Consider the following 21187-nt stretch of genomic DNA (forward strand, 5'->3'; position numbering starts at 1 on the left):
GTGGGAAGGGAAAAGTGAAAAGGGAAGGAATAAGCTAAGTGGAAGGGAATACAGAAATTGTGAGGAAAGGGGGTAAGATGGGGGAGAACTCTAAGGTGAGGAGAGGGATACTAAAAAGTGAGGGCTGTGAGAAGCAAGTGGTGCTCACAAGGTTAATATTGGGGAGGGGGAGTAAGGGAGAAGGAAGGGAGAAAAGTATAAACATGGGTTAACAAGATGGCAAGTAATACAGAATTGGTAATTTTAATCATAAATGTGAATGGGGTAAATTCCCTCATAAAGAGGAAGCGGTTAGCAGAATGGATTAAAAGCCAGAATCCTACAATATGTTGTTTATAGGAAACATATCTGAAGCAGGGAGATACATACAATGTAAAGGTAAAAGGTTGGAGCAGAATCTACTATGCTTCAGGTGAAGTCAAAAAAGCAAGGGTAGCCATCTTGATCTCAGATCAAGCTAAAGCAAAAATTGATCTAATTAAAAGAGATGGGAAGGGCACTATATCTTGCTGAAGGGTAGCATAGATAATGAAGCAATGTCAATATTAAACATATATGCACCAAGGTGTATAGCATCTAAATTCTTAAAACAGAAATTAAGAGAGCTACAAGAAGAAATAGACAACAAAACTATAATAGTGGGAAATCTCAACCTTGCACTCTCAGAATTAGATAAATCAAACCACAAAATAAATAAGAAAGAAGTCAAAGACATGAATTGAATACTAGAAAATTTAGATATGATAGATCTTTGGAGAAAACTAAATGGAGACAGAAAAGAGTACACTTTCTTTTCAGCAGTTAATGGAACCTATACAAATATTGGCCATATATTAGGACATAAAAACCTCAAACTTAAATGCAGTAAGGCAGAAATAGTAAATGCATCCTTTTCAGACCACAATGCAATGAAAATTACATTCACTAAAAAGCCAGGGGAAAATAGAACAAAAAACAATTGGCAACTAAATAATCTCATACTAAAGAATGATTGGGTGAAACAGCAAATCAAAGACATAATTAATAACTTCACCCAAGAAAATGACAACAATGAGATGTCATACCAAAATGTGTGGGATGCAGCCAAAGCAGTAATAAGGGGAAATTTCATATCTCTAGAGGCCTACTTGCATAAAATAGAGAAAGAGAAGGTCAATGAATTGGCCTTCAACTAAAAATGCTGGAAAAAGAACAAATTAAAACACCCCAGTCAAACACTAAACTTGGCATTCTGAAAATAAAAGGAGAGATCAATAAAATTGAAAGTAAAAAAACTATTGAATTAATTAATAAAACTAAGAGTTGGTTCTATGAAAAAACCAACAAAATAGACAACCCTCAGTAAATCTGATTAAAAAAGGAAAGAAGAAAATCAAATTGTTAGTCTTAAAAAGGAAAAGGGAGAACTCGCCACTATTGAAGAGGAAATTAGAGCAATAATTAGGAATTACTTTGCCCAACTCTATGCCAATAAATTTGATAACTTAAATGAAATGGAAGAATACCTTCAAAAATATAGCTTGCCCAGATTAACAGATGAAAAAGTAAATAGACTAAATAGTCCCATTTTAAAACAAGAAATAAAACAAGCTATTAACCAACTCCCTAAGAAAAAATCCCCAGGACCGGATGGATTTACATGTGAATTCTATCAAACATTTAAAGAACAATTAACTCCAATGTTATATAAACTATTTGAAAAAATAGGGATTGAAGGAGTCCTACCAAACTCCTTTTATGACACAGACATAGTACTGATATCTAAACCAGGTAGGTTGAAAACAGAGAAAGAAAATTATAGACCAATCTCCCTAATAAATATTGATGCTAAAATCTGAAATAAAATATTAGCAAAAAGATTACAGAAAATCATCTCCAGGATAATACACTATGACCAAGTAGGATTTATACCAGGAATGCAAGGCTGGTTCAATATTAGGAAAACTATTAGCATAATTGACTATATTAATAACCAAATTAAATAAAACCATATGATCATCTCAATAGATGCAGAAAAAGCATTTGATAAAATACAACATCCATTCCTAATAAAAACACTTGAGAGGATAGGAATAAATGGACTTTTCCTTAAAATAGTCAGGAGCATATATTTAAAACCGTCAGTAAGCATCAAATGCAATGGGGAAAAACTGGAACCTTTCCCAGTAAGATCAGGAGTGAAACAAGGTTGCTCACTATCAACATTATTATTCAATATTGTATTAGAAACGCTAGCCTTGGCAATAAGAGTCAAGAAAAAGATTAAAGCAATTAGAGTAGGCAATGAGGAAATCAAACTATCACTCTTTGCAGATGATATGATGGTATACTTAGAGAACTCCAGAGATTCTACTAAAAAGCTATTAGAAATAATTCATAACTTTAGCAAAGTTGCAAAATACAAAATAAATCCACATAAATCATCAGCATTTTTATACAACACCAACAAAATCCAACAGAAAGAGATACAAAGAGAAATTCCATTCAAAATAACCATCGATAACATAAGATATTTGGGAATCTATCTACCAAAGGAAAGTCTGGAATTATATGAGCAAAATTACAAAATACTTTCCACACAAATAAAGTCAGATTTAAATAATTGGAAAAATATTAAGTGGTCTTGGATAAGCCAAATGAATATAATAAAGATGACAATACTCCCTAAACTAATCTATTTATTTAGTGCTATACCAATCAGACTCCCAAGAAACTATTTTAATGATCTGGAAAAAATAACAACAAAATCCATATGGAAGAACAAAAGGTAGAGAATCTCAAGAGAATTAATGAAAAAAAATCAAATGAAGGTGGCCTAGCTGTACCTGATCTAAAACTATATTATAAAGTAACAGTCACCAAAATCATTTGGTATTGGCTAAGAAATAGATTGGTTGATCAATGGATCAACAAAAACTATATTATAAAGTAGCAGTCACCAAAATCATTTGGTATTGGCTAAGAAATAGATTAGTTGATCAGTGGATCAACAAAATAGATTAGTTGATAAGTTAGGTTCACAAAACAAAATAGACAATAACTATAGCAATCTAGAGTTTGACAAACCCTAAGACCCCAAGTTTTGGGATAAGAATTCATTATCTGACAAAAACTGCTAGGAAAAGTGAAAATTAGTATGGTCTAAATTAGACATGGACCCACACTTAACACCGTATGCCAAGATAAGATCAAAATGGGTCCATGATTTAGGTATAAAGAAGTAGATTATAAATAAATTAGAGGAACATAGGATAGTTTACCTCTGAGACTTGTGGAGGAGGAAGGAGTTTGTGACCAAAGATGAACTAGAGATCATTATTGATCACAAAATAGAAAATCTTGATTATATCAAATTAAAAAGCCTTTGTACAAACAAAATTAATGCAAACAAGATTAGAAGGGAAGCAACAAACCAGGAAAATATTTTCACAGTTAAAGGTTCTGATAAAGGCCTCATTTCCAAACTATATAGAGAATTGACTCTAATTTATAAGAAATCAAGCCATTCTCCAATTGATAAATGGTCAAATGATATGAATAGACAATTTTCAGATGATGAAATTGAAACTATTTCCAATCATATGAAAAAGTGTTCCAAATCACTATTGATCAGAGAAATGCAAATTAAGACAACTCTGAGATACCACTCTACACCTGTCAGATTGGCTAAGATGACAGGAAAAAATAAGGATGAATGTTGGAGGGGATGTGGGAAAACTGGGACACTGATGCATTGTTGGTGGAGTTGTGAATGAATCCAACCTTTCTGCAGAGAAATCTAAATTAGGCCCAAAAAGTTATCAAACTGTGCATACCCTTTGATCCAGCAATGCTACTACTGGGCTTAAATCCCAAAGAGATACTAAAGAAAGGAAAGGGACCTGTATGTGTGTGGCAGCCCTGTTTGTAGTGGCTAGAAACTGGAAAATGAATGGATGCCCATCAATCAGAGAATGATTAGGTAAATTGTGGTATATGAATGTTATAGAATACTATTGTTCTATAAGAAATGACCAGCAGAGGCTTGGAGAGACTTACATGAACTGATGCTGGGTGAAATGAGCAGAAACAGGAGATCATTATATACTTCAACAACAATATTCTATGAGGATGTATTCTGATGGAAGTGGATTTCTTCAACAAAGAGAAGATCTAACACAATGATAAAATAAAGCAAGATTATCAATCCCACAGTTTTACATACTGATTCTATTAATGTATCATAAAATTGCATAGTCATTGCCTGTTATAGCACACTAACTCATAATGAATTTTTGGTCCACTAATTTTTCTATTTTCTTATATGAACTATTATCTAGCCTGAAAGATCATTTTGCCTAATAAACAGTTATGCCATCAAAGTACAGATACTAAGCAGATCCAAAAGTTAGGAGGAAATTACTTGAAAGGACTTTAAAGTGAATTTTGAAAGCCAATAATTCTCTCCAACACAATGACCAACCACAACTACAAAAAAAAATTAAATAAATAAAACATGATGAAACATACTTTCTATCTCCAGACAGATAATTGGTGACATGTTTTCTTTCCTTGCTTCCTTTCTTTCTGCTTTCTTTCTTTCTTTCTTTCTTCCTTTCTTTCTGCTTTCTTTCTTTCTTTTTTCCTTCCTTCTTTCCTGCTTTCTTTCTTCCTTCCTTCTTTTTTTACATAGCTAATGTGGGGATTTCTTTTGTATGATTATAGATATTTGTAAAGGATTTTTTCCCCCTTTTCTTAGTATGTCAGGGAGGAAGAGAAAAAAGAAAAAGAATTTGGAACTAAAAATAGAATAAAATTCAATTTAAAAAAATAAAGGGCTTTTGATTTCATATTATGATTTAGAATAAGTTTATAATAGATTAAAAAGTTAAGACCATTAAGAAAGGTAATAAATTCTATCTATCTGGTCATTTATTTTGGCAGAAGACACTACCATCTTTCTAGTCACCCCAGTTTACAAACTTCAAATGCTGTTCTCTCTTTCCCCTTATATCTAATTAGTTGTCAAATCTTGCTGATTCTACCTTCATAGCATCTCATATTCGTTCCCTTCTCTGTACTCATACAGTCACCTGCCCTAGTTCAGGCCCTAGTTATCTCTCATCAAGACTAACAGCTTCTCTTCTTATCCTAGGTATATTAATTTTTCATTTGTGCAGAAACTTTTCAACTGTAATTAAAATCTTCTATAGCTACTTCTATCTCCTGTTCAGTTAAGAAGCAGCAAAAAATACTAATTGAGACATTAATAGTGTCAGTAAAATTGTAAGGTATAAAATAAACCCACAAAAATCCACAAAATTTCTAAATAATGACAAAATCTAAGAAACAATTATGAAAAGAGGGCTCCCATTCAAAATAACTATCAAATACATATAATAATTGGAAGTCAATTTACCAAAATACACCAGTACTTATATAGTTTTATTTAAAATGTTTTCTAAAGACATTTTAAAAAAACTTAAATTGGAGGAATATTCAGTATTTATGGCTAGGTTGTGCTAATATAATAAAAATGACAATATTACCAAAGTTAATTTACATTTTAATGTAATATTAATCTACCAAAAGAATATTTTATAAAACTCTCTATACAACAGTAATAAAATTCATTTGGAGGAAAAGAAGATCTAGCCTAGGAGGGAAAATAATGAAAAAAGGAATAGTAATAAAAAGGGAATGTGATTATTAGATCTCAAGCTATACAATAAATCAAAATAATTTTGTATTGATTTAAAAGTAGAGAAGTTGATCAATGGAACAGAAGAGATAAAAGAAAAATCAAAATTTGGGAAAGTTTTCCATTACTTGGGAAAAAACTCCCTCTTTATTAAGAAATGATGAGGAAACTGGGAAGCAGTCTGGCAGAAATAAACCTGCCAGATTTATTTTATATATAAATATATATACAAATATTTACATATAATATTTTATATTATAAATATACAAATTTATTATATATAATTTTAAATTATATAAATACAATACATATTATGTATTTTTAATATTTATATTAAATAAATATATTTTTATATTTAAAATTAACTTTGGTAATATTGTCATTTTTGTTATGCCACAATCCTAGCCATAAGTACTGAATATTCCTCCAATTTAAGTTTTTTTTAAATGTCTTCAGAAAACATTTTAATTAAATCAGAAAACACACAAAAAAATGTCTTCAGAAAACATTAAGTAATAGGTGTATTTTGGTAGATGGACTTCTAATTATTTTATGCATTTGATAGTTATTTTGAATGGGAGTCCTCTTTTCATAATTGTTTTGTGGATTTTGTCATTACTAAGAAATTTTGTGGATTTTTGTGGGTTTATTTTATATCTTACAATTTTGCTGGCACTATTAATGTCTCAATTAGTATCTTTGCTGATTTTCTAGTATTTTCTAAGCAAACTATCATGTTATCATCAAACTGCAATTATTTTGTTTCTTTTTTGATTTCTTTCTCTTGTCTTATTGTTGCTATTATTTTTAGAATTTTATCAAATAATAGCAGAGAAAGAGGACATCTTTCATTTTTGTATTTACTGGGAAAAATTGCTTATGAAGCTTATATTTGGTTTTGATAGGTACTTTAAAAAATACCATAGTAAAAAATATGGATACCTGGGGGTCCATAGACATCCCTAAGAGATCTGTGGGTTATTTTAGGGTGGTCCAAGAACTTGAATGAGAAAATATTACATCTTTATTTCAGTATAGTTTCCTTTATAATCCTTTATATTTTGTTTTATATATTAAAAAAAGATTGTTTTGAGAAAGCATGTCTTTCATAGGCTCTTTATTTTTGCAACTTAATTCTGTTAAGTGACTTGTCCAAGGTCACACAGCCACTACAAGTATCAAGTAGCTGAGGCTTGACTTGAACTCAAGTCTCCCTAACTTCAGGACTGATACTCTATATACTAGCTGCCTCCTTTCTAAGGTTCTATAGACTTCAACTAGCTGTCCCCTTTATAAGGTTCTATAGGCTTCACCAGATTGCCAAAGGTTCCCCCAACAGAAAAAAAAAAGGTCAAAACCCATTAACAGATGCCTTTACTTTGTATTTTAGCATAAATGAGTATTATACATTGTAAAATACCTTATTTGCAGGCGTGGAAATAATCATGTGGTTCTGAATGTTTTCTTCATATACTTAATTATATTGTTTCCTTGCCATAAATTCATTTGATTATAATAAATGATTTTTTAAAACAAAAAATTTTTATAGTTTTTTTCAGTTATTCATGAAATTTTAATGGAATTTGAGGAAGGCCTTCAGCACTTTGGAGTATGGAACTTATGGAAGAACATGGACAAGAGTTCTGCAGGATGGGCAGGTATAGATGTGATGGGATTTGCAAAAATGGAGAATAGTCTCACTGAGGAGATCATGAACTTATGAGGGCATGAAAGTTAGAATACTAGGACTACCTAATAATGTGAAGAATGACCTTACTAAACTTTAAAACACTATATGAGTAATTAATACTTTTAAATTTTAAACAGTAAACCTTGCTTTCTTTCTCCTAAGATTTTTATCTCAGATACTTCTATTAAGGTCAAGGAGCAGACATCATAAACTGAATTAGTTCCTTTTTCTTCATCTATACTTCTGAAGTGTGTGTGTGTGGGGGGGTTGTTTTGTTTTTTTTGTAGGGGTGGGTTTTATTTTGTTGTTTTTTTTTTTTTACTTTGGAGCTGGGGGAAATAATTTAGAAAGGTAAAAAATTTTGTCAAAGTATCGAAAAAGACATTTTTGGATGCCTATAAAGGGAAAAAAATCTTGTCTACTACACACACCAAAAGAAGAGCAAATTTAGCAAAAAAAAAAAAAAAAAAAAGTCTCATCTGCTTGCAGAAATGATTATCTCCTTAGCTAAGTTACAGATTTTTAGCTCTGTGAGGGTTGAGAGATGCTGAACACAAGATCCTTCTGGATACAAAGAATATAACTGGAATGTTGGTAGTCATACAAGCACTTTTATGTAAAGTTTATTATTGCATTATCAGTATCCAAAACACCCAAGGATATGTCCTGAACACATTCCAACCCTGTTCTATTCTGGGGAGAAGTTAGAAATAAGGGATAAACCTAGATGATTCGGTAAGCCAGATGCGGTCAAGTTCACACAAACGTCCCCAGAAATAATCTGGTTCCACCAGAAGGGCGGGGAATTATCATACTCAGCTCCGCTCAAGTCAGTATTGGATCTCTTTGTAATAATGTCTCCTGGATCATTCATTTAGAGTCAAATACCAGAGCCAAGGGCCTACATCCTGACCTGCTCTTTCTCCTCTTCCAATGTTTCCTTAGTCAGGCCTGGGTTTGGCCCGCAAACGTACAGCTGTCTCCTCCCTCCCTAGTTCTGCTGAGGACCAGCTGTGCAGCAGAGTGAACTCCATTCTGGACTCCAGTTCTGTAGCTGCTGTTGCAGCCTTCGCCGCTCGTGACGCTCCTTCAGTAATCTCCAGCTTCACGAGGGGATACACAGAGCTGAGATCCCAAGTTGGGCTCATCTAGAAATTCACTTTACTGTCTCTCCAGGCGACAATTTATATACACGCAGTGGCGTTCCCCGCCCACTCCCCACTGTGCCGCTACCTCTGGTTCCCAGCCCTCCCTCTCCTGCTTCTAACTCTTAAGTCATCGCGTTGCAGTGAGCTGTCATCTTAAAGTCTGAGAGCTGCATCTTTCCAATTCCTCCCTGAAGGGCGACTATGCTCCTGTGCGGTGTCTTCCTGGCAATGCAAGGTAAGGGTCAGGACTAGCAGTAAGAGCACTGTAAGCTTTGCCCTACTGGAGGCTATCTATGCTGCCCACCGTACTGGGAAGCTTGCCTATGGGAGTGCGCTACAGAAAGCTCATTCTCTCCCTGGAGAGAGAGCCAGGCTCTTCTGGGCTGGCAACGGAGCGCGCGATGCCCTGGACTGCTCTTGCAATTTGCTCTCTTGTTTCCGACTTGGCCAATATTGGGGGTGGGGTGGAGAGGGCAGACAGTGGGGAAGGGTATTCTCAAAACACCAATGCAGCCCTCTCTCCCCCAAGTTTTCCCTCCACCTACCCCGGCTTGCATGTGATCACCTCTGCTTAAAGTTTGGCCCAGGGAACATATATTGAAACTTTCTTTGTACCGGCAGTGCTGCAGTTTGCCAGAGCTGTGGAGCTTCCTGCTGGCTCTTGTGCCTTTGAAGAAAGCACCTGTGGCTTTGACTCAATATTTACATTTTTGCCATGGATTTTAAATGAGGAAGGTAAGGATGGACTTGCCTTTCTGATTTTGACTTTTTCAGATGGGCTTTTTAATCTAATGTTAGATGTTAATTTCTTATTCACAGAGAAGAAATCCAAGGTATCTGATTGCTTAAACATGGCATTAAGAGCAGAAATCAGACAATAAAAAGATGTAATCATCAGTTTACTTTCTGTCTCCGTAAAAAAAAAAAAAAAAAAAAAAGTTTAAAAGATATGAGCAATCCCAAAGTCATGCTATATTTATACTGTAAAGAGGGCTGGACTGACAGTTGGAAGATGAGTTCAAATCTTAACTAGCCTACTTGTTGTGTAACCTTAAGCAAATTACTAAATTCTGAGTCTGAATTTCTTCATCTTTAAAACTAGAGGAAGCTGTTAAAGGATGGCTTTTTAAAAGTCTGTTGCCATGCACAGTCCTAGATTGAGGTAGCATGGGATAGTGAAAAGTGAGATGAACTAAAAGGATCTAGATGAACTCTGATCCCATTCCATTTCTAAGTAGCTGTGACATTTTGGGCTAGTCACAGCTTCCTTGAGCTTTATTTTCTACAGTGGAAAAGGAACTAGATTTGGAAGAAGAGACCCCAAGTTCAAATTCCCTACTTGATATACTAATAACTCTGTGATCTTTAGCAAATTACTTAAAGCTCTGGGTCTCCAAAATAAGGGAATTGAACTAGAAGCTTCTAAGGGTTCTCCCAGGTCTAATACTGTGATCCTATGTGTGATAAATGTCAATTGATATTTTGCTCCCTAATACATATCCAAAGGTGGGGGTTAGCTCATTTTTTCTTGGTTGTAAAATAAGGTACTCTTTAGTTTGGCATGGAACTACTTCCTTTCCTTTCCCTCCTTTTCTTCTTTCTTTTCTTTTCTTTCTTCCTCACTTCTTTGGCCTTTTTAAGGTAGAAATGCAACATAGGAAAAATTAACTTATGTCCTTACGCGTTTGTTCCCAGATCCAAACCTTATCAGAATGTAATTTTATTGGAGAATGTTGAATACACAAAACAACAGATTGAAAATCCAGGCTAGCATTCCTGAGTTGATAACTGAATAATATACCTGATTAGCTGAGAAAATAAGATGGTTTTGATGGTCTTTTCTATTCCTGTGGTTATCAAAGGATTAGATCAATGGGCACTAAAAATTAGTGGTCAAAGCTGACTCATTGACTCTTAACTAGATGTTTGACTTTGAAGTATATTTAACCCTATTGTATCTTGTATATCTCCCCTAATATTATGACTAGTAAACACTGAGAAAATGAGTGTGGAAATTACCTGTCCTGGTAACAGCACTAAATTTGAAGCAGAAAGAACCATACCAGAACAGGTTCAACATGGCTTTGTCCTAGGACAATGGTATGTGGTAATCCTATCCATGGTGATCATGTGTTTAACTGCTGTTTCTTTTACCTCATCTCCATCATCTAGAAACATAGGGGACAGTTAGTCCATGGGATTCTCTAGGAATCATAGAACCATAGTTGTGGACTTTGAAGAGACTTGAGAGGCCATTTAACAATATCATTAATAACAATTATTGAGATTTATATAGTCCTAAGATTTCAAATTGCTTTATTTACATGATTTCATAACTGTATTATTATCTATATTTTACAAATGAGAAAACTGAAACCCAAGGAAATTTAGCAACTTGCCCAAAATGACACAGCCTGAATTTACATCCAGGTATTCTGACAACAAAACCAATATTTCCTTTTGTTATTTTCTATAGGATGAGCTCTCCTCCGGTGTGACAACACACAAAGTAGAATTGTTCTTTCAACTTTATCCCCATCCCAAATACTCTGTTGAATTTGTCCCAACTGTAATTTTGGCTAGTTCAATATGTGGTAGAAAGACTTGAATTCCTAGCTATCCAAATCACTATCTCTCCGGTTTCAATTTCCTCTCCCATAAAAGAATTGAGAGAGACTATTTAAAGTCCCTTTTAGTTCTAGATTGATGATATAATATTATCATTTTAGATTTGACATCTAGATAATAGTTGTGCTCTCTCTACACAAGTTGGCAGTTTTAATAAAGAAGAAAGAAAACTTTGTCTCAAAAATCATCTCCATAAAAATGTACCTTCTTCCTTTCTATGCAGAGGTGGGGGACTATGTTTGTGGCACATTTCATATACTGCCAGAACTGACTGATGTGCTGATTAGTTTCACTGCATTACATTTTTTCCCTCTTTCTTTCTTATTCTTTATTAAAAGGGATCATTCAGTGGCTAGAGGAGGGAAGAGACTGGAAGAGGTGTAATAACAAAAGAGATCAATACAAATTAAAGAAAATTAATTAAATTAAAAATAAAATATCTCCTAGTCAAAGATAGAAAAGAAATACCCAGCACTTCGATAGGGATGGTAATATAGCTCTACAGTTAGCCTCTGATTCAATTTACAACTTACAAACTTTATGGGATCACCACAACATTTCAATAAGCTATGACTTTTGGAAATCCTACTTCCTTTCCAAGGCTTACAGGAAATCTTCTGCTGAGCTGGCACTGGAACAGTAAGAGTGGCAGTTGCAAAGTAGGGGAGTACTTTAAGGGTAGGCATCAAGGTGCATATATAGAAGTTTAGCATAGTTTAATACTATAATGGAAAGACTGTTCTCTTCTAACGACTTACAGTCACTGCTTTCTGACTTTTTGAGGGTGGCTGTGTGAGAAGGAGGAGCTAGCTTGGTTGGGAAGTTATTCATTTTACTTGCTCTCTGCCAGGGCTACAGCTATGGAAGTTATGCCGTTATAAATCAAGTTTTCAAAAAGGTTTAAAATTTGGATAGAGATGTTTACTCAAGTAAGAAAATTAGGTAGATGTGTTTGCTGCTCCAGGAGACAGCTTAGGTAAGAGTGTGTGAAATACCATTCTACAGGTGTCAAAGAGGATGTTACTACAAAAGCACAGCTGAAAGAATTAGAAAAGGGTATAGTTACTTAATATGATATTTTAAGAGGAGGAAGGGGAGATGAGCCCATCCCAAAATACCTCCTATAGCCTGAAATTGCATTCATTCTTTTGGGCTAAGAATTTCTAATTCCAGAAACCCCGTTAAAATATTCCTTCCTTTGGGAGGCATATTAAGCATAATACCATGTATCAGTTTAATTTCTAATAGGAATGAATCAATCTTCATAAGTCAGTTTCACAAGAGAAAGATACACAAGTGAGATACAGCAGTAGAGACGGGGGAAGGTCAAGGGAAACAAAGAACACGTGGGGAGTGAGAGAGGAAAGCACCCCACCCCCACCCCACACACACCAGGGGAAAGGAATGCATTCATAAAAAGCAGAAGGATACACAAAATAAATTTTATCTCTTTCACAGTATGTCCCAGCTGGGACATATTTTTTTGCTTGGACCCTTTGAGATGTATTTGACATCATAGGTATGTGTAGGGAGTTATATTTGCTACTATTTTGAATTCACTTGAGAGTTTGAAGTGTGTGTATGGAGAGGGGGAAACATAGTACCATTTGGTCAACTTTAAAATCTTATTTTCCTTATTAATATATGAACCCTTATTTATTTAATGCTTTGATATTTTGCAAAGAACTTTCTTCTCAACATCCTGATAAATAAAGTTATCCTTACTTTTTCAATAGGGAAACTAAAGTCAGGGTGATCCAGAAGTAAGTTGTCATAACTGAAACTTGAACCCGGGTTATAGTCTAATGGAAGCTGGAAGGCACCTGAGAAGTCATCTGGTCTTTTTACAGATTAAAAAACAGAAGCTAAGGGAGGCTAAGTATGGACAGAGATAGAATTTGAACTCATGTCTTCAGATTCTAGAACCAATGGCTCTTTTCACTATACCATTCAATTGACTCTAGAGTCTAGTACCCTTTTAACCACAAAAATTCTTATTTATTCATGAATTCAAAAAATGCTTCTGGAATTTAGAAAGTCTTAAGGACAGGGCTAAGAAAACTAAGTGGTACAGTGAATAGAGCACTGGGCTTGGAATCAGGAAGACTCCTATTTCTGATTTTAAATCTGGCCTTAAGACACTTATTAGCTATGTTACCCTGGGCAAGTCACTTACTTCTATTTGTCTCCGTTTCCTCATCTGTAAAATGAGCTGGAAATAGCAAATCTTTCCAGTATCTTTGCCAAGAAAAGCCCAAATGGAGTCACAAGCTCAACAAGAAAGGACTCTGGTACTTTGCTTTTTAAAAAGCACCAGTTAGCTTCCAGGTTTTAAGGCTCCTAAATGCAATAGGGCAAGCCTGAAGTTTATAATTCCAGGGATTTAGCAGATGTTCAGCATTGCTTTCGGCTCTATTTATAATCATAGACTATGCTTGACCATGTTTGATATAAGGTATTTCCCATCATATCTTTTATTAAAGACAAAATGGGCATAGTTAGAGCTTCACAATTAGAATTTGGAACTTTGAATTATATCAAGAAAGGGCAAGATGTCAAGGCAAGAGAGTCAAGGAAAGTTAAAATAGTCACAGTGATTAAAAGGTTTTTAGTGCATAAGGAGTCAGGTTTTGAGAAATAGCTTAATACAAGAAATAGTTTGCTCATCAGCAAAGCTTCTTATTGTGGCTTGTCTGACCCAAAGCAGGGGGAATATAGCAGGGGAACGCATGCTATTGAATATAGTATAAAAAAGAAGTAAAAAATGCAAAATATGCTAAAAGCACCTTGCAAATAAATACACAAATGGGATTATGGGACATCTCTTTTTCCTTTCTTCTCCTAGGTGTATTTTCTTTCTAAGATGTTTCTCTGTCTTGGACATCAGAGTTTCACTTACCAACTATTATTAACAAGGATAAATCCTGACAGTGTTTGCTTTAAATTGAGCAATAGCTAGAAACTTGGCTCCACAATATATACCCTAAGGGCCCTCATTCTGGGCCTGATTGTCATTCTGCATTCCCTAAGGTTCAGAGCCCTTTCCAGGTTTCTGCAGTACCCAATTTTCTAGACTCCCAGGAACTTGGAAATTACTTTGAACAATTGCCATTCCAATAGATAATGACTATTTGTGACCTGTTTTTGCTCTTGGCATGGAGTTGAAGCTACCATTTATTTTGTCCTTATGAGTATCTCAGGATCTTAACTGTCACAGTGTTTAAAAGTCAGTGTCTAACTGAAATCTATAGCTTCCCTGGTGTGTATATTTCAGAGAGGCAGTTGTCTTGAGGAATCCAGCCAAGTTTTTTCTGCATACCACATAGCATATTGTTCCATTGCCACTGCTATTACTAATGCTTTGCCATGGCATGATTCTAGCAGCCCCCTCCCCCTTTCCTCTTCCCCAACCACAGCACAGAAATACAACTAGCTTGGGGTTAACTTGGACCCTCTTCAAAGGGCTTTAGTTACTACAGAAACCTCATTTATGACATGATCTTACCTGTAACATAGATCTATTAAAAAAAAAAAATCTTAAGGCCCCTGTGCAAAAATAAATAAATAAATGAAGTTTGTGCCTTGGTTTTCCTAGTTTATTTTCCTGATCCCTGGTATCTTATATCCTTATCCCTTAGGATCATGCTTCCTTACACCCATATCATGTTATCCCATTCAGCATTTAGGCTGCCAGTAGCACAAAATAATACTTTTTTGGCCTATGAAATACTTATTTCTATATCAGATTATGTAGACAGAAATTCAAGGGAGGATTACAGAAGTAACCATAAGGATTATATATGACCTGGGCACATCTTGCCACGGAGCAAGAATAGAAATGAGAGAATTCTTAACAGACTATGTGAGCAAGTCACCTAACCTTACAGATCCTCAGTTTACTTAACTTTAAAACTATAGGATCATACATTTAGAGTGGCAAGAAGCCTTAGAAGATCCTTTAATCCAATCCTTTCATTTTACAGATAAAGAAACTGAAATCCATCAAGATTAAATGAATTCTCCATGTTCATACCTATGGCAGGCAACAAAGCTCATATTTGAACTCAATTCCTCTGCTTCAAAATTCACTACTTTCTTCACTTGTGCTCTGATAGAAAGCCTAGTGAATTAGGTACTGCAGAAACCAGAAAAGGGCCTTGATCAATACAGAGTGATAGGAAGACTATCAGTTTCCAGAACATAGCCCCTTATATAGCCTGTTTTACAAGGTGGTTATAAAAAAAGATAAACCTTAAAGCTACACACACGCACACGCACACACACGACTATAGAGTTGTTACTAGGGTGAGGCAATGGTGATTTGCCCTAGGGTATTTATCTACAGGTAAACGGGATTGGAGAAGGTTTTCCTCTTTCTCTGCTGTATCCATATCTTGAAAGCCCACTCCCTTTTCTGGAACCAGGTTGCCATCTGAAATTTAATTTGCAACAATGGTCTTCTGCTATCCCCCAAAACTCCTCCCAATCTTCCTAGCATCTCCAGGAATTAGAAATTATTAGCAAAACTATGGGGGTTTAGACAAAACTTTAAGGAAACATACAAATTACAAAAAGCTGTAAAAAAAAGAAACTGATTTGTGCAGGTGACTTGTGGAATTCTAATATTTTAGTCACATCTTCCATCATGGTCCCTTCCTTGTATGGATTTTTGTCTTCTAACAGGAATTGTTTAGTTTCTCATAACCTTATTTAATTCTATCCCTATATATATCTACTTGTTCTATCTTCCACCTTCTACCCAATCCACCTTAATTCTCCATGATTCATATAAGCTCAGGTCATTCAAATCTCTGAACTCTGAGACCAGTTACTTGGCCTGGAGCCAGAAACATCTAAAACAAAAGTTCTTAATCTGGTATCTATAGACTTACAAAACTTTTGTTTTAGTATTTTATCTCAGCATAATTGGTTTCTTTTGTAATCCTATTCATTTTATTTTATGCATTTAAAAATATTATTCTTAGAAGTCTATAGACTTCACCAGACAACCAAAAGGATCCACAATACAATGAAAATCTCAAAATCTCCTCATTTAAAGAATCCTTGCCTGTAATGTTCTCTTTTGTTGAGTTTTCCTTGGGATCTCTAGGAGCTGCTCCTAAGTGAACTTTTCAGTTCAATAATCACCACAAGATCAGCCAGGTCTTAAAGTCCAAATCCTTTATTATCTCCTTCCTGGAGCTGGGTAGCTTTTGGGAGAGCCTTTCAGACCGGCCTTGGTCTCAGTGGGGGAAGTGCAGGAGGCCAGGCCAGCCACTAAGAGCCTGACTGAAGGTGAAATGAATTTCTGTCTCCCTGGCTCTGAGAGCTTCTAGTTCGATTGTCCTCTGTGGCTCTCGGTCCCTGCTTATATGCTCCACACTGAGTATAAACCAACCATTTTATCACCAGGAAACCATTATTTATTGTAAGATTAAATCAATCATATTGAACCATGCTAAACTTAGATAACCATTGTCTCATCAATTCCACTTAGTACCTTGTAAGAAGTTCAGAATTCTGGCCCATAACACTTGCCTCAGAATGTAATTGGTTCAACATTGGCTTCATTCTTGTTTAGTATTGTCTTAAGCCTATGAACTATATTTCTTGGAAAGATCCAAACCCTTTGGCTTGTGCCTTGATTTTCCTAGTTTCTTTTCTTGATACCTGCTACTTTATCTCCTTATCCCCTAGAATCATGCCTCTTCACACCCATATTATTTGTTATTCCATTCCAGCTCACTTACCTGCATCCTGGATCTCTTACCCAGCTAGTCAAAAGTTAGGCAAGGACTAGAATTTGGATTTCTAGGTTCTCAGTTCATGAGTCTTCTCACTATATTAGAGAACAATTAGTTAAGAATCCTTTTAAAGTGTTTTTGTTACCTTTTTTTTTTTTTTTATTTCTTACTATTCTTCCTTATAAATTCTGTACTTCAATCAAACTGCTCTACCTCTCTTGTTCCCTAGAATATTCACTATGGTGTTTTGTTTTTTTTTTTTTTTTTTTTTGTCTCTTTGAAGTTCTCTCCTATTTCCTCACCTTATTGTAATTCCTCAGTTCTCTGCATTTCTTCCTGTAGCATTTAGTTTGCACCTTTCTTCTGGCACTAATTGTATATTGCCTTATCTTCCAATTCTTCCTTTCTTCAGGAGATGTTTTGGGGTGAAGAATTTCTCTGATACTCCACAATTTACACTCTGTAATTAACTACTTCTTCTTGTTCAGTCTGTGTGTACCATAGCATGTCAATGTTGTCCATGGGATTTTCTTGGCAAAGATACTGGAGGGATTTGCCATTTCTTTCTCCATTAGACTTCCTTCTTCAGTGGAACTTTCCCTGGGTCACACATCTAAGAAGTATCTGAGGTCTCATTTAAATTCAGATCTTCCTGTTTTCAGGTCCACCTATCAGAGGAGCCATTTAGCTGCCTCCAACTTGTCATTAGAATTTAGTATTGGAATTAGGAGTGAGGGCAAAATTGCCACAGCTCAAAAATTAAATCCTATTGGAGATTTCCAGGATCTTAAAAAATTCTTATGTTTCCTACTTCCTTTAGAAAAAGATGTGGATTCTGGGCCCTCTTAGATTGTATGTCTTCAAACTATTAAATAAGTTCTATTAAGATTGACATTTATAACAAACACAAAACATTCCTTCCTTTCTTCCTAAAAGCATTTTTTCTCTCTTTTGCACCTCTGAACTCTCCCAAGATATCTTGGGGTTTACTTGCTAGATTTCTTTCTTAAGGACCAAGTCTTAAACCAAAACCAATCTAATTGTCTTAGGCCAAGCCCTGTTTTGGTCAATAGATCCTGATTGATTCAAATTAAATGTAAATAGCAGTCATTTTTGCTTTGGCCAGAAATCCTGAGGGTCTTCCCCTCCCAGATTCATTCATTCATTTAGTTAGTTAGTTAGTTAGATTTGTTTTGTTTTATTTTTGGAGGGGGATGAGGTGGAAAAAGAGATTCTTTGCCTCAATTGGTACCTAGCCTTAGGCCACTGAATGGTTGTGACCTCAAGTCAAACTGAGACCTGTTGAAGATCTTAGCTTAAAGTTGGGAATATTCCCTGAAGTTTCCAAACTATTTTTAGGTTAAGTTGCGACCTCCTCCCAATGTGGCTCTCGAAAGTGAATATGGAGCTAAAGGGCAGGGCAGCTCTATTGTGAAAATGATTTCTAGGAGTAAATTTTAACCTTAACCATGGACACAATAATGAAATGACGTTCCCTAAATCCAGCCATTTACTTTATCAGTGCCCTTCACTATAATCATCAGGAATATGAGAGTATGTGCTAGGGAGTAAATGAGATGGAGAAGAAAATGACTTGATGGACAAGAAAAGGCCTTGGCCTTGAGGCAGCTAGATGATGCAGTGGATAGACCACCAGTCCTGACACTGCCTAGCTGTGTGACCCTGGGCAAGTCACTTAACCCCAATTGACTCAGCAAAAAAGGCCAAAGCCTCCCACTGCATTGCCAGTCCTCCTGATCCACATCTGGCCACAGGACCCAGATGGCTCTGGAGGGGAAAGTGAGGCAGGTGACCTTGTCCATTCCTCCTTCACCTTCACTTAAATCCAACTTTTTCATGTTATGGCATCACCTGCTTGATGTCATGGTCCTCTTTGAGAACAAGTACAAATAACAAGCCACCTAAATACTAGGACTTTGGACCAGTTTTTTTTCCCATAAGATGATTTTATGCTTTGAAATAATTATTGACAGATTTATCCCTAAAAAAACCCTAGTGTAAGCTTCAAAGCTGCTGCTCCTATTGATACTGGCTTTGTGAAAGTAGGTGTTATTTGAATAATACTTTAAAGTATTTCACAAACATCTCATTTGGTTCTTATAGGTTTTTATAGACTGTTGTTCAGTCATTTCAGTCATATCCAACCCTTTGTGACTTCATTTGGAGTTTTTTCAACAAAGATACTGGAGTAGTTTGTCATTTTCTTCTCCATCTCATTTACTCCCTAGCACATACTCTCATATTCCTGATGATTATAGTGAAGGGCACTGATAAAGTAAATGGCTGGATTTAGGGAACGTCATTTCATTATTGTGTCCATGGTTAAGGTTAAAATTTACTCCTAGAAATCATTTTCACAATAGAGCTGCCCTGCCCTTTAGCTCCATATTCACTTTCGAGAGCCACATTGGGAGGAGGTCGCAACTTAACCTAAAAATAGTTTGGAAACTTCAGGGAATATTCCCAACTTCTAGGTTCACCTATCTCTGTTATGTGATATTTAGTAAGTATATGGGAAAATGTGTCTTGTGCAGGCAAGCTACCCTAATAGAGTTGTGTCTTCTATCAATTTCTAGGTGATTATATAATGGAGCTAGATGCTGGAGAGAAATTTCCATTCCTTATTTGAGAGATTTTTGCTTCCATGTCAAAATCAGTGTTATTTGGGGGCAGATTTAAAATGAAGACAATTTTTAATACAACTTAGCCTACCTGGGCAGTTACCTTCTTTGTTCTCCAGCATTTATGATTAAGAATATCTAGTCCAGAACCTCCTACTAAAGTGTGTTTTTTAAAGCTACTATTGATCCCTTATATTTATATGCTTTCCTTTAAAATAAATAAAGAGACAAACAAATTGGAGATATTCTTTTTGAGGCACCATTCACTCTGTACCTTCCTATCTTATACAGAAAGGAAGAGCAAGATAAATCCAGCACTATTGTTTCTGAAAGTATGTCCTCTTCATGTGATCATAGATTTGGAGCTGGAAACAACCTCAGAGAATATCTACCCAATCTTGTCATTTTACAAATGAAGAAACTAAAGCTCAGAGAAGTTATATATCTTATCTAAGATTACAGATGTAGTAAGTAACTAAGTAGGGGTTTGAAACAAGGTCATCTATTCATAGGAACATAAACATAAAACTAGAAGAGTTCTCAAAGAACATCTATTCTGATTTACTTACTTTTTTTGTATGAGGAAAACAAGATCCTGGAAAATTCAGTAACTTGCTTAAATAAGAGGAAAGATTTGAGGCAAGATCATCTGACTTCAAATATAGCCCTCTCTCCAATGCATCATCTGATCATATCAGTCTTTTTTTTCTGTTTTGGAGGCAGCCAAGGTTAAGTGACTTGTCTAGGGTCACACACTTAGTGTCTGAAGTCAAATTTGAACTCAGCTCCTCCTGACTCCAGGCTCAGTGTACTTGGTTGCCCCAATAATCACATAAATCAAAGAAAAAAATCTTAGAATGGAGAACAAGGATGAATCTCATGACACAATTTTGAAAGTTTTTTTTTTCTGCTTCCATAAATAAGCTAGTATTACCTTAGAAAAGAAAGAAGCAACAGAAGAAGCCCTTTTGAACTTATCCTCAAATCAAAGGGAAAAAGGCTGCAGGGATGATTTCTTCCCAGGTGTCTTTTAGCTTAGCTTCAAAATGAGAAAAAAGATTCTCTGTGGTCCTATGGTTTATTATTTTCTGCTTTTACAGAACTTTCTTCATAAAAAATATTAAACATTTACAATAGATACTATATATTAAATACTACACAGAATCAGCTCAGTGATATCAGAGATGATAATACCACTGTTAGAAGTAAATATTAGCAGTCTAAAGATATACCATATGGGCCCCAGGCATGATTTGCTTTAGATGTTGGACTTCTATGTCATGACTAATTTGCATGGCTGTTCTGGTTACACACACACACACACACACACCACACACACACACACACATACACACACACACACACATACATATATATAGTAAAAGGAGTGCTACAGGAAAATAAAAGTGAATTTTCAATAGAAAACCAAATTATTATTATTATTTGTTGTTGTTTTTTAATCTCCAGTCAAAGGTTTCACTATTCAGGTTCACTAACCTAATATCTGGTTCTATCATTTTTGAGTAAGACTTTAATACTCCTCTTGACTATATTGATTGTGATCTTGAATACCTTTTAGAAAAGAAAAAAGAGAGTTTCTATATGTAACACCTGATATGGACAGCTTGGTGACCATTAAATATTTCTGCATTCTG

At 35.3% G+C, this 21187-nt stretch overlaps 1 protein-coding gene across 3 annotated transcripts in view; it reads left to right on the forward strand.

The window, feature by feature from the left end:
* Positions 1-8240: 8240 nt before the first annotated feature.
* Positions 8241-21187, forward strand: part of MAMDC2 (MAM domain containing 2) — a 208874-nt gene continuing 195927 nt past the window's right edge. Inside the window, exons 1-2 of one of the 3 annotated variants that reach the window (XM_051962057.1) lie at positions 8241-8753; positions 9140-9253. In XM_051962057.1, coding sequence (XP_051818017.1) covers positions 8720-8753; positions 9140-9253 — 148 coding nt within the window. In that variant the 5' untranslated portion in view covers positions 8241-8719. The remainder of the gene's footprint in view (positions 8754-9139; positions 9254-21187) is intronic. The other 2 variants (XM_051962048.1, XM_051962042.1) reach the window with 2 other exon arrangements.

This window comes from Antechinus flavipes, chromosome 1, assembly GCF_016432865.1.
Source record: "Antechinus flavipes isolate AdamAnt ecotype Samford, QLD, Australia chromosome 1, AdamAnt_v2, whole genome shotgun sequence".
Taxonomy (NCBI): Eukaryota; Metazoa; Chordata; class Mammalia; order Dasyuromorphia; family Dasyuridae; genus Antechinus; species Antechinus flavipes.